The 15,502-nt window shown below is 46.2% G+C and overlaps 2 protein-coding genes across 11 annotated transcripts in view; one reads left to right on the top strand and one right to left on the bottom strand.

Moving 5' to 3' along the window:
* Positions 1-191: 191 nt before the first annotated feature.
* Positions 192-9,836, bottom strand: RAB19 (RAB19, member RAS oncogene family). Of its 4 annotated transcripts, XR_011048312.1 has the most exons (6): positions 9,511-9,836; positions 9,175-9,387; positions 8,138-8,321; positions 5,331-5,728; positions 2,007-2,495; positions 192-453 (listed from the first exon to the last, which is right to left on the bottom strand). XR_011048312.1 is itself a non-coding variant. In XM_068402468.1 (4 exons), the coding sequence occupies exons 2-4, from the start codon at positions 9,367-9,369 to the stop codon at positions 5,463-5,465; spliced, it is 645 nt and encodes a 214-aa protein (XP_068258569.1). In that variant the 5' UTR covers positions 9,370-9,387; positions 9,511-9,836; the 3' UTR covers positions 3,960-5,462. The 4 variants fall into 4 exon arrangements, 1 of the variants encoding a protein (XP_068258569.1); XR_011048311.1 differs by lacking the exon at positions 2,007-2,495 and having other exon boundaries at positions 4,533-5,728; XR_011048310.1 differs by lacking the exons at positions 192-453; positions 2,007-2,495 and adding an exon at positions 3,960-4,652.
* The window catches only part of SLC37A3 (solute carrier family 37 member 3), a 51,831-nt gene continuing 46,032 nt past the window's right edge, over positions 9,704-15,502 (top strand). For 4 of the 7 annotated variants that reach the window (XR_011048305.1, XR_011048309.1, XR_011048304.1 and 1 more), the window contains exons 1-3: positions 9,704-9,862; positions 13,468-13,643; positions 14,598-14,712. Coding sequence is in view for 2 of the 7 variants with exons in the window: in XM_068402466.1 (XP_068258567.1) it covers positions 13,543-13,643; positions 14,598-14,712 (216 nt within the window). In the remaining 5 variants the exon portion in view is untranslated. Of the gene's footprint in view, positions 9,863-10,111; positions 10,188-10,385; positions 10,470-13,467; positions 13,644-14,597; positions 14,713-15,502 lie in introns of those variants that run through there. The other 3 variants (XM_068402467.1, XR_011048307.1, XR_011048308.1) reach the window with 3 other exon arrangements.

Below are 15,502 nucleotides of genomic sequence, written 5' to 3'. Positions count from 1 at the left end.
TTGCACAAATGACATTTAAAACTGAAATAGGGAGAAACGGGAAAAAATGGAAGGCTTTGAAGTAGAACTAGCCTTTCCTCCCTTATGTAGTGAACGTAAGTTGTTAGTTAACATCTGATTGGAAAGCTTCATTCAAATGTAAGTTTAACAGAGATGTGTTCTGGTAAGATGGAAGAAGGTAATAAACTTACCAGCCAGAGCATGTGGATCAGCTTTCCTTCATAAGGGGTCAGAGAGGGCAGGCTTTGCTGCTTGTGTGGGGCAGTGGTAGACGCTGGTGCTTCTGAACCTTACTTCTGTACACGTTACAGGGGAAGCTGAGAATACGCAAGTAAGCAATTTGCTTTGGTGGAGGCTGTTCTGTCTAGCTGCAAAGTGCCTGATGTTGTCAAGTGCATCGTGACAAGTAGTTTCTGTTGCTCTCTTGCTTTGAAGCGTGCTGTGGTTCTTGTTCTGTAAGTTAAAGAACTGCATGTATTTGTCATCGAGCAGTACTGCTGTGTGTCACTTCCAGTTTGAATCTTGCTAGTTGTAGGCCTGTTGCAAAGCTTGCTGTTGCACTGATTGCCACCCCCCTACCCCAAATGGGAATGATGGAAAAAAGTAGGGCCTTTGAAATTAGTAAAGTATGTTAGTAGGCTGCTATGCTGTTCCTCTGTAAGAACTGGAATGAATTCAGTAGAATTAAGACAAACTTTTAATGTAAAAATATAGAGGGTGATGACTTTGGCTGTGCTACATTTTCTTTAAGCAAATACCTAAGGTACAGAAACTGACAAGACCAATGAGAGTAGTGTCAAGATGAAAAAGGTATAAGGACTCCATAAACTTCCACCAGCAAAATCTTGATTTCAAAACAAGAGTCTTTAGAAAAAAGATGCATGCTCTCACTTGGAAGTGCCTTGACTTTACTCCCTATGCAAGAATATATATGTATGGTTTGATATAAAATTTTGCATCTTGTGGTATGTGCAAAATGTCTGCTGCCCATTCTAATTGGTCTGAATGTGACCATACAAGCAAAGAGCACTTCTTACCACCTCTGCTGCTTTAGTTCAACTGGATAGCATGGCTCTTCCCTGATTGTAGCCCAAGGTGTGTTATAATCTTGCTGAGGGGATGCCTGGTTCATTTAATGAAATGCAAATAACTCTGTCCTACTACAGCAGGTACAAAATAGATTTCTATTTGGAGGATACTGTGAGGTATGGGGTGTCTTTCATGTTTGAAACAAAACTTGTATAGATGGAATTACTAATGCTGCAGCATGTAGTCCCTTAGGATTGAGATACAATGCAGGACGGCACTGTAGGGATCAAGTTGCTACAAAGTCAGTTTTACTCTAATGCTGGCATGAGAGAGGCATTATTAAACTGTAGTTGTGGTGAATCTTGCTTCAGGTAAGCAAAACTAGACAGACTTGGCAGTGAAAACTGTAATAAGCAGTGATGTTTGTGGACACAGCTGTAGCAAGGAAATGTGGGATTGCAAATATGCTAAACAACTGCCCCTACTTGCTGCTGTTGCTGTTGTCCATGGGTATGCTATTCACTTGCAGTCAAGCCAGAGTCAGTATCTGTTTGGCAACAGCTTGATGTGGTTGCATAGACAGAGCCTGTGCAGGCAGCTGAGTTAAGGTTGATTTTAGAATAACAGCACTAGAAAAAAGTGCTTTGAAAGACTTTGAAAAGTCCTACCTCCCTCAAACTGCAAGTTGCTATTAAAAGTTGAAGTACTCTTAGCTAAAAGGGGCTCTTGGCCTGTCTAAAATTACTCTCAAAGGACTCTGATATCCCAGCATTGCCTGTTGTAGTTCCAGTCCTTAACACACTTGCTTAAGAGAGGTGCTTGAAAATGGCTTCAGGAATCAGTACACTGAGCAATTAGTATTAAAGCCCCCCTGCCTGCAGCCAGATGTGGTGTTCTGGGAACTGAGAGCTCTGCCTCTTGGCAGTGCACAGCTGGGAATGGGCACCTCTAAATGGTGCTGTGGTTAGAGCACTCACCTGGCTGGGGCAAGATGCAGTTTCACTTCCCTGTCCAAAAGCACAGGTGTTCATCTCCTTCCTGAAAGAAGGCTCCAGGATAGTGCTCTCTATCTCTGTTCAGGGCCTGAAAATGCTTTCTCTGTCTCCTTTCCAACTATACTTAAACATTAACTGGAATGATTAGATAAGAACCTCAGCTTTTGTTATTCAGAGCCTGTCCCCTACGTATGAAGAAAAGCTTGACCACATAGGCAGTGCCATGTGCCTTCCACGTTGCTGGGTCGCAGTTACGTTTGCTTTTAAGCCAGTCACATTCTGGGAGGTGTCAGAGTTTGCTCCATTTTAAAATACTTCTATTTTTTTTGTTACCCGGTTACATGGATAGGTGCTGCTTCAGTCTCATCTGGCAGGGGTGTGATACCAATGCAGGCACTGTGCAACAGCTAAGATTCAAATACTTCTTCCAAGTAGTTAAAAATCTTCAAGCTGGATGTGCAGCTCTTAACACTGTGGGACAGTAGTAGTTTTTAGAATAGCATTATAAACAACATTACAACAAGCTACACTTTGTAGAAAGTGTATTAATGATGCTGTCAAGAAGCACATTGGATTTGCATATGATGCTGGGGGAACAAACATGTTAATAGAAGGTTCCATAGCAGTTAATGTGTTGTTTGGTTAACTTGCGTTGTCATAGCTGCATGCTTCAGTCTGCTCTGGGATGGGGAAAGGCACAACCACAGAAGTTACACTGTGTCTGTTTTAATCTAGTGGTTGTTATCTTACAGTCTAGAATAACATGCTATAATAAAGGGACTTTAAGTTTATAGCTTTCTTCACATATTACCTCATGAATAATACTGTCTACTAGTACACACTCTGAAAAACCTTCTCAGCAACTGCTGCAGCTTGCTGTTTGTTCACAGGAGGACAGCTTAAAAAAACAACCCTATGGAAGCCATTCAGTGTAACTGCCCAAAGGGCTGGTGGAAGATGCCACACAGAACCAACCAAAAGAGGTCACACTCCTGGTTTAGTTGCACAATGGGTAGGTATTTAAGACTAGTTTCTTGGAAGAGCAGTAAGGAAAGGAGCCTGTTACATCTGTTAAAGGATAGAGAACAGTGCAGCTCGAAGCACTGTTCTCTGTCATCCCATGTTGCACAGCTTTCTGCGAAGTAAGGACTTACTCTGCAAGTAGCTCCATGTGTGTGGGAAGAGAATGGCAAGAGCCCTGTAACCTGGCAGTGCTGGCAGTTCAGGGAGCATCAGCCTGCAGAAGCCTCCATACTGAGGGTAAGCAAAATAACTTCATAGAGTAATCTCTAAGGCAGTAAACCCAATGAACCATGCAAAGGTTAATACTCTGCTGGTAAGATCCTTCCCCATAATTCTTGGCTATTGAAAGAGTATAACTGGAGATGAACACAATACTTTTCTGTTAAGGTCTCTGGGAAGATTACTATTTGCTGCAAATACTATGTCTAGAATAACAAATAGAACAAATTTTGCCAGCAGTTTAAGGGTGGATACTAAAAAAAAGTAAAAACTACTACACTACAAACTATTACTGGGAGTAGTTTGGATTTTAAACACACAAGAATGTTAAACTTAAATTTGACCTTTCCCAGTGATGAGGTGTACAAACTAGTTGTTTGGAAGCTGGATTGCTACTTGTTCAGCTGCTTTGAAAGGTTACGCTTAAATACACAACCTGAAATGCAATGACTAGGCTAGTACCAAATCAAGATGAAATTAAGATTTAAAAAGTAACCAGATCAGAAAGAGGATGCCTGAAGAAGGTGAAGCTTTCTCCATAGCAGGCTCTAGCAAAAGGCTTAGAGGCTGGCATTGAAGATTTCTCCCTCAGTTTACACATAGCTGAATTAACCCCTGCTCTTTGCTATCACATGTAAAGAACCTGGCCCGAGGAAGCATTAATAATATTAGAAATACTTGCAAGACTCTAAATCAGTGATTCATTCTACTTTATTTTTTGTGCTTCTCAGACAAGATTTTCCAGAAATATTTGCTACATGTTTTTCCCAGTTTTTCAAGAACTTGTGAAACATGGGCAAACTCCCATCTGGTAAGCTAGCAGCGTACCAGCCTTCCCAGGGCTTCTGTAACCCAGACTGTATTTTATCATTACAGAGTTTGATTTCCAGTTCATAGCTTAACAGTAACTAGCTAAGTGATGTGCTTTGGTACATAGGGACTGCAGTCAAAAAACTTATTCTGTATAGTATTTCTTTCCCCCTTCTCCTTCCCTGTTTCCATCTACTGGGAAAAAAAACAAAAAACAAAAAAACAAAGAAACCCCCAAAAACACAAACCCTTCATTCAGTTCTGGTACACTGAAGCAGTGAGCCCCCAAAAGCAGAGCTTGCATTTGGGAGGAGCAATACAAAACCTCCTATTGCTACCAAGCTGTTAAGTCCCCATAGCAGTAGCATATATGCTTGCCTAGGGGTAGCTTTCTGGTATGCCCCATACCCTTCCCTTACTGCTCTAAGGTGAGGCTACATAATTGAACCATCTTACCCCTTGCTGAGTTTTGCAGGAGCTTGAATCCCTTCTTCACACTCCCTCAAAAATCTACAGGCATACTCTCAAGCTGTCTTTGGCCCATCACACAAACTACAGAAGGCTTTTGATTAAAATCTGCAAATCAAAAGCAAAACAAGGTTAGGAGAAAAAAAAAAAAAAGTCCTTTCACCCCAGCATTTATTTGGGGCTTACTGGTGCCTTGGAAACTTCACTACTCCTACAAGTTTATGTAGCAAGACAGAGATCACTAGTGGAAGCAATTATTATTAGAGAACAAAAAGACAACTTTTTGCAGCCCAGGAAGAAGGTTGGAATCCTCATGTATCACATTCTACTCATATCATGAAACCCCAGGGATGTCTCCAGGTCTGTCTGGTGAGGAAATCAGTACAGATGTGAAATCATGTACTCTATTATGTTCCTTGGGATGGGTGGCTATACACCTGACATCAGAACCACCCCAAAATGAAAGTTTAAGCAGCGATGGGTTAGTGCTGTCCAAGCACGTCAGACTTAAAGCTACCAGCAGAGTAAAGTGCTCGCACTAGAACAACCAACATAGCTTTGAAGGGTCAAATCCATGCAGAGCTCTGGTGCAAATTTATCTTCTGACACAGCCAGAAAATCATTTAAGGATATAATTAAAGGCAATATTTTTTTTCAAGTTCCCTTTGGTTAAGGCAACAGCTGGCAGCTTCCTGAGTCCTCTCAGCTCAGAAGTTCATGTTAAAGTATCAGCTGTCATGCTCAAAGCAACCTGTGCTGCCATCAGCAATCTCTGAAAATACTTACAAGCCGAGCTGCAAGGTAGACTTATCGGAGAGATGGCTTGAGGCCACATAGCACACTTTCATCAATAGAATAAAATGAAATCAAACAGCTTCAGAAGAATGACGACTTCCAAGTTCTTCCTGAAATCTCTCTTCAACAGTGGCACTGGGTTTTTTCCACACTTGGACTGGTAATCACTGGCCTGGAATCAAGACAGATGCTGTTCGGAGGGTTCTCTCCGTGAAGCTGTAAGGTATTTCGGGCTATTAGCTCCTTAGCCATTAATGTGAAGACCTCTTCTATGTTTTGAGCTTCTTTTGCTGATGTCTCCAATACAGCTAAGAGCCCATGCTTCTCTGCCAGTGTGCAGGCATCTTCAAAGAGGACTTGGCGCTTATCCAGTGAATCTGATTTGTTCCCTTAAAAGAAGGCGAATAGGTAACTCAATAATTTAGTCTCTCAGAAATTCATCTTTAAATGCAACATATTAATTTAATTGTGTTAAATAATAGAATTATGTTAGGAATAAGAGTTACTGGAAAAACAAGATGTGAGCACATCAGAGCCACGAACATAAAATATGGATCAAACTGCAGCAGTATGATATCAAAGGAGTTAAAAAAAAAAAAACCTGAACAAAAAAAAAAGACCTGTGCTCATCCAATTACTTGCTGTAGGTAGTGGTGCCAGAGCATTATTTGAAAACAATTGTTGGTCCCTATTCCCTAGTGCTTTTAAACATTAGGTAGCATTTAAGCTAAAATATTAAAAAAAAAATCTTAGAAATCTTAAAGCTATAGTGACTGCACACAGTAAACCAAAGCAATGTTGCATAAAGGTTTATTCCTCCTTCAGTGGAGGCTACATGTGTTATGCTATTGTCAGTCTACTTTGACACATCTCAAAGTGGATGCTCAGCTCTGAAGATCTGGGATATTGTTAGTCTGAAGCAGATCTCCTCCTCAAAAAAAAAAAACCCACCAAAACTGAGGAAGAACCTGCTCAATTGTTCATCAGATTTTAATGTGACCTGTTTATACAAGTCAATCATTTTAAGATGGTGTCAAAAAAGACAAGAATTCACAACAGCTACCTGAATGCTTAAAATCTATACTTAAGAAGTTTCTGCTTGTATAGATGAAACTTCAACTGAAGGCAGTTTAGTCAAAATCTGTCAGAAGTCATGAAACACTGCAGATGATAAATAAAATACTTTTGTATATTTAAGTAGTTGCAGCATGTGTGGAATTAATCAGTTCTGGTACATGCAGTACCTGCTGAAGTCTGCATTCATAGTTTCAAGACAACTCTTCATCAAATTCCACCCTTTAATTTGAAGCATATATGAGCCAACTCCCCTCCCATTAAGTCCCTTTCAGTTTTTCTAAAAGGAAAAAAAAACACCCACCCCACAAAAGAAAACCACAACCCCTGCAAAAACACCTTCCTTGAGGGTTATTTGCCATCTTAAAAAGAGCTCCCCCTCTTTCCTCCTTCAGTTCTAGATGGGAAAGTTATAGATGTCTTAAACTTAACGTCATAGTAGAAAGGCATATAAAATGATTACCTCTAATTAAATGTACAAAGCCATCCTGCCAAAGTGCATAAAGCAAATAGCACTGGCTTTGGAAGAAAGCACCAAGCTGGATCCTTGACAAAAGCTTTATTTTTATCAATTTCAGAACTTCTTTCTTAAAAAAAAAAGAACCCAAGAACAACCTCCAGCCCCCCACAACACACACAGATAGATCTTGTTCTTTAGATTAATGAGAAAAGTTAGAAAAATCCTACCAAAGTTTAGTGATTTCCCCCGGCCCGGCCCGGCCCGGCCCGGCCCCGCCCCCCCCCCCCCCCCCCCCCGCCCTTTACTCATTCCAAGCCCTGCAGTTACAGGCAGGTCAGAATTTGTTTGTTTCTTCAGAGGAAGAACAGGAAGAACCACCACGGCAGAAGTCAGGAATTTGCTAGGAGCACAAGCAGCTTAGGGCCCTGCCTGCTGTGCTGTGGGGCTCAGTGCTGCCTGTCCTCAAGAGCCAGTTTGGGCTGCTGCAGCTGCACGGTTGCTCTCGGCACAGTGCGCAGTGCAACAGGCAGGAACAGTGGAATGTAAATAAAAGCCTTGTCGTTTTACTACACCAGTTCTCTCATTTGTAGCTTCTTCCTTGAGGGAGGCAAGAGCAATAATAACCTGAAACACAAAGGGAAAGGACCACACTGCTTCCTACCAGCTCCATTCTCAGAAATTTCTACCCATTCCTTTCCTCAAGAGGCAAAGTTTCTTGAATGGTAGTGCAATAAGCGAGGAGGAGAAATACAAGCAGACTACTTTGTGCTCTGTAAAAGCCCTGTCCCCATCTACTCTCTTACCTGATCGGAGTCCCATTACAGGGCAATGCACATGCATATCAAAAGAACAGAGAGGAAAGATGAGAATGAGGAGTTCTGTTGCTCTGTGCATTCCCCTTCGTCTTGAGTTACTGAGCTGCTAAATTCCTGCGCATCAGGAGTATAGGGGCGGACACTGCAATTCTAACCTCAATAAGGTTGTCCTGCTTGCTAGGCTAGCAGTAAGTTTATTGCATTATTCCAGCAGGAAAGCAACAAGGCTTCACTGTCTGCAATGGGCTTGGTCCTGTCAGGGCCAGGCTGTAACTTTCCTAATTTTTTAAGCTTAGGTCAAATTGATACAATTTCTATTTTAATTACAACTGCATTCTTCTTTAACATATAGTTTATAGATACTTTAAGTAGCGGGAAGAAAGTGAGAGGGGTTTTATACATGTATTAAAAAAAACTATACAACATAATATTTAAAATTAGATTCCTACCAATTAACATCATGACCAAGTTTGCAGCACCATACTTTTCAATTTCGTGAATCCAGTGAGGAATGGATTCAAATGTGGACCTCCTAGTTAGGTCATAGGCAAGGATGGCCCCATGGGCACTCCTGTAATAAGACTGGGTTATTGTCCGGAAACGTTCTTGACCAGCTGTGTCCCACACTTGGATCTGTAAGAGAAAGGATAGAAGTTGTAAAGACCAGCGAATGCTGCTTCCTAGATGTCTGCCGTCAGCTTCTATGCTTTCAAAACCCCTTGTCTACAAGGCAGCTAGACCTGTCCCAGCTCACTACGCTACACCACAGCATGGCTTTGCCCTCAAGATCTGCAGAGACATTACATGGTTGTAAAAATCTACACAGACCAAAAAGAAAGCTGCAAGGGTAAACCCAACTTTGCAAAGAGGCCAAGAAACCCAATTTCAACAACTGTACTAAAAGATAGAGAGCATTGCAGCCTTTTAATAGGAAAGGAAAAGCAGAGAAGCCCTGATGCAGAGCTGGACAGAGCAACGCTGTATCCAGGGCAGGCGTCTGAGCTTTCATTGGCACATGGAGGGAAGTTCTAGCTAGAAATTTCTTCTGGTGTTTGTCTCACAAGCCTTCACCTTCCCTCAGATCAAGCACACATCAAAGCAGAACTTTTGCAAATTAGAGGGTTTTTCCTCCTCGGTGTCCCAGCTCAAGTCCCCACATCTCTGAAGGAGGGAAGAGACACCCCCTCCAGATCAGAGCCAGCTTTCAAAGGACTCCCTGAAGACAAAGTGTGAGCCTTCTCCACAGGCAGATCCAGAGAAGCCACGACAGCGAGTACGTGCCCAAATTAGGGTGACTGTCTCCCCCCAGAGCATCCTCCCAAGGGAGAGCTCCCCTCGGCAACACCCCTGGTCAGGAAGGCAGCCAGCTTTTACCTGCTGCCTTCAGCAAGGGCCGAGCAGGAGACGCTGCGCATCCTGCCGCTCCCCCTGCACCCGCGTGGGGACGGCGACCCGGTAACGGGGGGAGCAGGTGCTGCCCACCGACCTTCACTTTCTTGCCGTTGATATCCATGGAGCGCACGGTGAAGTCGACGCCGATGGTGTTCTGCTGCTTCTCGTTGTACTGCCCCGTCTTGAAGCGGTGCACCACGCAGGTCTTCCCCACGTTGGAGTCCCCGATCAGGATGATCTTGAAGAGGTAGTCGAAGGCATCGTCCGCGCCGGAGCTGGAGAAAGGCATCGCGGCTCCCGGGCGGGCCTTCGCCGGGGAAGCACGGCGGTGAGGAGGAGGAGGAGGAGGAGGAGGAGCCGCCGCCCTGGCCCGGCTCACGGCAGCCGAGGGCCTGGGAAAGGAGCCCGTCTCGGCCGGCCGCCTGCTCACCTGTTGGCGTTCACCTGCCGGGACAGGCAGCGCCCGCTTTGTACCCGCCCCGGCCCTCTCGGGGCCGGCGGGAAATGTAGTCCTAGTCCTTCCCCTCCTCCTCCTCCTCCGCCTGCCCTGCCCCGCGGGCTCAGCCCGGGGATCGGGGCCGGCGCCGCTCGCTCCCCGCCCCCTGCCAGGGGGGGAGGTGGGAAAGGGCCCCGGCGCGCCCGGGGGCAGAGCCGGCGGGCCCTTCCTGCTGGCGGCAGCCAGGGGCGGACTACACCTCCCGCCGTGCCCGCCCGCTCCTCCCGCCGGAAGAGCCGCCTCCCTCTGACTTCCTGAGGCAGGGCCGTCCTGGCCGCCGGGCACGGTACGTGGGGGCGGGTGGCTTTCCCGGGGGCGGGCGGCGGCGTAATGGCCGTGGTGGGCTAACGGTTGCGGCGGAGCCAGTGTGTGTCCTGCCGCTGCTCGCTTGGCTCGGCTCGGCTCGGCTCGGCTCGGCTCGGCTCCCCGCCCGGCGCGCTGAGGACGTGGCCGCCCAGGTCCCTGCGCCGGGACCTGGGTGGGGGGGTTCGCTGAGCCGCGTCCTCATCGTCTGCCGCGGTGCTTCAGCGGGGAAGCCGGCCCGACCGGCCCAGCCGAGCCGAGCCGCGGGGCGGGGCGGCGTGCGGAGCTGGCGCCGCAGCCGGCCTCAGGTGAGCCGTGCCCGCCGGCGGCAGCGCGGCCTGTGCGCCGGGCCGGGCTGCTCAGCCCAGGTCTCTACCGCCAGAGCTGGGTTACCGGGGGGCGGCCTGTCAGCCTGTGGGCCCCGCAGCAGGCGCGACTGCGCTCGGATCGGATCGGTGCTGGGAGGAGAGTCCCTGTCCCCCCAGGCGGCACCCGGCCGGGGCTCTCGGGAGACGGGCGGGCCGCCTGTGTGGCTGCGCAGGGCCCCGTGCGGGCTTGTGCCTCTTTTCTTCCATCTGTCTGGAAAGATGGTATAAAGGAGTGTGTTGGGTTTTTGGTTTGGTGGGGGTTTTTTAAATTCGTTTGTTTGCTTTGCACTTTGGAAGTCCCAGGAATGTTAATTCTGGTCTTTCCTGCCGGCTTTGGAGGATGGCAGGGTGGATTTAAGGATGTTTATTTTGAACTTAAGGTGTCTTATTTTGACTTGAAGTGAAGGGATAAGGGAGAATGCAGAAAGCTTAATGAAAGCTTATTCAGAATACCGGTTAGCTGAAGGTAAACAATGCTAAACAAGCAGACAAGGCAGTCTAACACCCTAAAAGCAGTTCTCTTCCTTTCTTAAAGGCTTGTGCTTCACTGCCTTGAGTTCTGTGGGTTATCCTGCCTCCTAGTTTTTGCTCCCCCTCCTCTACAAATTCAGTGTGGCGTTCTCAGAATAATTAGAAGACTAATTTGTAAGGATGAACTTCTAGTTGCGTACTGTTCTAGCCTAGGGAGAATGCTGGTTTTGAATATAAAAAGGGCAGGATGAAGAAAGAAAAAAAGGGAATACAAAATCTTTCATAGTCATCTCTACGCTGTTAATAAGTGAAAAGTGTTGTCCTGTGCCAGAAGGTCTTCTAGAAAGCTAGCTGAGATTGAAAAGCTCTGAGGAATACATAATTTAAATAGTAAATGTTATAAAAAAATAGATGACTTTAAGGTCAAAACTAGGTCTTAGCTTTAAAAAGACTCGGTATCTTGGACAAATAGGAGCTATATTTGCATATGTTGACATGAAGCGAGTAGTAAATCTTGTGCTTCGGGCTGCAAACTGATTACCTGAGGAAGGAACTTTTCCTGCAGCGTTGCACAACTGGCAGTGTTTTGCTTTCCTCAGGAGAACTCTGTTATCTGCTGTTGCCTGGTGGGAGGGGAAGGAGAACAAGCTCATGTGTTTGACCAACAGACCGCGTGCTTCACAGGCCTGTAAGGACCGTGGTGCTGGGAAATTGGAGTGCCTTGGATTCCTTTCTTTTCTTCATGGAGCTTCTGTGGGGGACAGCCCTGAGCAGTTTTACTGCTACCTGAAAGGGAGTAGCACCATGTGATACTTGTGTGGGTGCTGAGTTTTTATTTACTGATGTTGAGAAGTGTTCTGGGACCTTAGGTAGAGGTCGTGTCGAGACTACTTGCAAAGTCGTCTCTTCCAGGGCTAGTCTTGCCTTCCCACAGCTTCAACTGTAGGTGAACCCAAGCAGTCTAGAAGCATGTCCCTACTAGAAGGTGCTGGCACACCTAGGTGGTCTGTGCTAGTGGGAGGAATGGGAGCGTGGCTCAGCTGCACCTGGGCTGCGTAGATGCAGACGGCCTCAGATCTTGTATAGACTTGCTGCATTTGTTCTGGATGAGAGTGGAGGCTTTCAAGTGTGGTGTAGGATAAACGTGACTCCAGTGTCTCAAAGGTGTAATAGGTGGGTCCCTATTACTCAGAGGATCTCTGTGCCGTACTCTGTTTTGGAGGTCAGGTGTGGCGTCGGTTTCTGTGGTGGTTAATGTATCCAGTAGTAGCTGGCACCTGTTTGTCAGTCAGGCAAAGAGAGAACAGGAAAGGAAGACTTCTTACAGTAAAAGTTGTCTTAATGGAACCTTTAAAAGTTATTTGAAGGAAGAACAAAAAGTCTCAGTGAAATACTGGCTTTTCAGCAGGAGGCAGAAACTTGGGTAAGAGGGAGTCTGGGCAATGACTTCTGATTTCTCTGAGTGAGGTTATGATGCTGAACTTGAAAAGTCTTCTGTCAGATTTGTAAATCATTACAAAAAGCGTCTGTGGATGTGAAGGAACATAAAGGCATTGTTCTGTCTTATTTCAGCTCTGATTCTTTAGGGGAACAGGGGTGGTGTGTTATTTTACTTCTCAGTGTTCAGAATGTGTGTGGTGTTTAAACGTCTCTTGAAAGCGCAGCTCCCACCGAATAATTTGTCGAGCTGTTTTAAGCCAGTTAGCACGAACAGAATCAAGGTCTGCCTTCAGCAGCAACGTCAGCGTACAGCGTATCTTTCTCTGCGCTGCTCTCTCTGTTGCACGCGCACAAGTGTGTGTGTAGCTGCTTTGTGAGCTGTGGCAGGGAAATCAGGCTGAAAAGGTCTGTGCCAAGAAAACAAAAGGGAGGCGTGGAGAGAGATTCACCACCCCGCAGCCCAGCTGGGTCGTTTCCCGGACTTGGTTTGCAGAAATGGCTCCTCAGCCATGCCAGCACAGCTGAGGGAGTTGGAGTGGTGTGGTGTGAGCCAGCACTAGGAAGCGGTGTGTCTGTCGTAGCCTTCCCTCAGTATTGATAGTATCTGGTATCTAGAAGTTTAGGCAGATGTCACCCATGTGCTGCAGGTAGGGACAGGAAAGTATGACTTGCCACATGCTGTACTAATGAGTTAGTGACAGATGGAGCTATAATGCAGGGCTTGAGAATGAATAGGCAGGAGTCTAGCTGTTGGATTTCAGCACTGTCCTCACAGCTACTTTCCTTTTTCCAGCTGTGCAAGTCCACTCTTGGATATATTCTTACAACAACATCTTAAAGAGGCAGTTAGATCCAAAACCATTCCCTGCCAGTAACCAAATGTTGCTTTCTTGACTTATTCACCAGTCTACAGCCAGTAGCAGTGGAAAGTTAGTTTATTTATGGCCACTCTGTAGTGCACCTTGTATGTAAAAGGTCTTTAACATGGGAACACTGGAAGTTGGTAGATCCTAGGGGAACTCCTTTGGTGATGGGCACTGAAGAGGCATCTCCTAGGAGGGGAACAAAAAAAGAAGTGGGTTGGAGGATAACCACAGGGGTACTGGGCGAATGGGAGTGAAAAGACATTTCTGGGCATAGAAGGTGTCAAGGAATGTAAAGGTGATGAGATGGGTAGTGATGTGAAACATACTGGGAAGGAATAGCATAGAATTCCAGCTGTTTGGGGAACACAGCTGTATTTTATACATGTGTTTTAATTCAAATATGTTTTATTTTTTTCCTCCCTTCTGATCTCCTTCTGTTTAAGTGAGAAGAAAAATGACCTAAGCACCATCCAGCCTTTGTGGACAAGGGCAGGAGCAGGGGTAGGGCTGCCAAGAGGATGGCTTTGCCTGAAAGCTTACGGAGGCAGCCTACGAACAGAGGCCTTGTGTCCCATTGCACCCACCATCATATTGTTGTGTTCCTGCTGACCTTCTTCAGGTAGGTTGAGTGTATCTCTGCACAGAGAAGTGTTAATCTCACTGAATTTGGGGATGTGAGGGCATGTGCAAAGAAGGAGAATGGAGGTAGGGAGCTGTGAGCCTTGCAAATAAACTTAAAAGCTAATAGTACCAACCAGTCTGGGAGCCATGGAGCAGTGGAGCTAAGTGTGCCGTGCTCCTGGGGAATCCATCCACAAAGAGGGCTTGCACCAAAGGTGAGGCTGACTGTGCCAAGCCGGCAGCAGTTTGTTGCATCAAGGTGAATGTGGGTGGGGATGGGAAGGAACTTGCTGAAATGAGGAAGGAAGCAACCCCTGATGCTCAGAACTATAATGCCTGTTCTGACTGAGGGAACATGCTGTCGTTGCTTCTGGGGTGGGTCCTCATGTCTCCCAAAAGTGTTGTTTGCAGAGGGTAGACAGGCCTCTAGAACAGAGAGGTCACTGCTTCAGATCTGAAGGTGTACTAGATTTGTTTGTTGAAAGCTTGTCTGTTACACCAGCTGGCAACAGCTGGAATACCATACTGCCTCTCCATACAAACTTCACCTCACTGATATCCTTTGATCTTCACAGCAATACTGCCACTGATACCTAATCTGCCTCTGGAAGAGCACTTGTAATGGTGGTTAGCCAGATGAGTGCGTCTTCTCTTTTCTCTTTATTGTTTTTTTTTCCTGAGGTACCTAATTGTTGTTGCACAGTCACCTCTTCTTTTGAAAATAAAAGAGGATGTCCTTTCCCGTCAAGACCCGATTTCACAACTCCCCACTAAAATCAGTGTGTCTACCCATAATTTCGGGGTTCCCGCTGCTGACTGCTATCTCCAAAACTGCCAGTCCTCTGCTATGCTGCCTGCTTAGACAGCATGTATCTGTAATTTGCGTGCCACCCTTTCCCACTTGACCTCCAGAGAAGATTTGGCCAACCTGTGCTTGTGTGTTTTCTGGCAGTTATTCCCTGCTCCATGCTTCCAGAAAGACATTCAGTAATGTCAAAGTCAGCATTTCCAGCCAATGGACTCCCTCCTGCCTAAACAGCACGGCCGCTGAGCTCCGGCCATATGAGGTAAGGACACAAGGGATAGGCAAGGGCAAAGAAAGATGGGTAATTTCCAGTATGCTGAGCTTGTGGTGGTGAAGAGGCCTCTTTAAGTGTCCATCAGGGACACGTCTCAGAACGTGAGCGGGAGCTTCAGGTGTCTAAATTGTAGTTTTCTGGGTCATCTGGTGATGGTGAAATCTTTCCTAGTGGTCCCCAGAGAGAAACTTCTCAAGAAGTTTCCAATGGAAATGGGGACCCCAGGAGAGTCTCTGTAGTAGCCAGCAGCACAGAGGTGGGGGAGGAGGGGGACGGGGGACCCTACCTCTGCAATGTTGGAGGCAATAAACGAGAGCAGTTAATGGGCTTACAGAGATCTCTGCAAAACCCTGGCTGTGGCTTTCTCTGTGGCCATGCTGCTGCTGCCACCCTGTTAAAAGGATAGCCAAAGTAGGAGAGAAGCAAGCTGTCTGAAAGTGCTAGCTGCTTATCCTGAGTTCATACCGAAGAATGACATTTTATCTCACATCTAAAAGGTCTGTTTTCCCAAAACGCTGAACATCCAGTCTGTAAAATCCTCCCTTCAGTGAAAATGGTGGGAATTTTGGCAGTTTGCTTGCAGAAAAGGAGGTTGTATACTGCTTGTACCTCACAAATGGGAATGCAAGAACTACCTCCTGGCTACTACCTATGGTCCTTTTAGGGGCATGCTTGTTTGTAGCAGTGGCTTGTCCCAATACTTTTGAGAAGTGGAAGAAATCTTATGTTAACAGCTTGGTCGCAGGCCGTGAGATCTATTAGAGCGGGGGCTTCTAAG

Source organism: Nyctibius grandis, chromosome 5 (assembly GCF_013368605.1).
Source record: "Nyctibius grandis isolate bNycGra1 chromosome 5, bNycGra1.pri, whole genome shotgun sequence".
In the NCBI taxonomy this organism is placed as follows: Eukaryota; Metazoa; Chordata; class Aves; order Nyctibiiformes; family Nyctibiidae; genus Nyctibius; species Nyctibius grandis.
The sequence above is the reverse complement of the archived record's forward strand: the minus strand, read 5'-3'. Positions and strand labels throughout refer to the sequence as shown.

Coding starts and splice junctions, on each gene's coding strand:
- RAB19 (XM_068402468.1), bottom strand. CDS start 9,369: ATGCCTTTCTCCAGCTCCGGCGCGGACGATGCCTTCGACTACCTCTTC. Junction 8,322..9,174: donor TCAACGGCAAGAAAGTGAAG/GTCGGTGGGCAG, acceptor TTTCTCTTACAG/ATCCAAGTGTGGGACACAGC. Junction 5,729..8,137: donor CTTGGTCATGATGTTAATTG/GTAGGAATCTAA, acceptor CCTTCTTTTAAG/GGAACAAATCAGATTCACTG.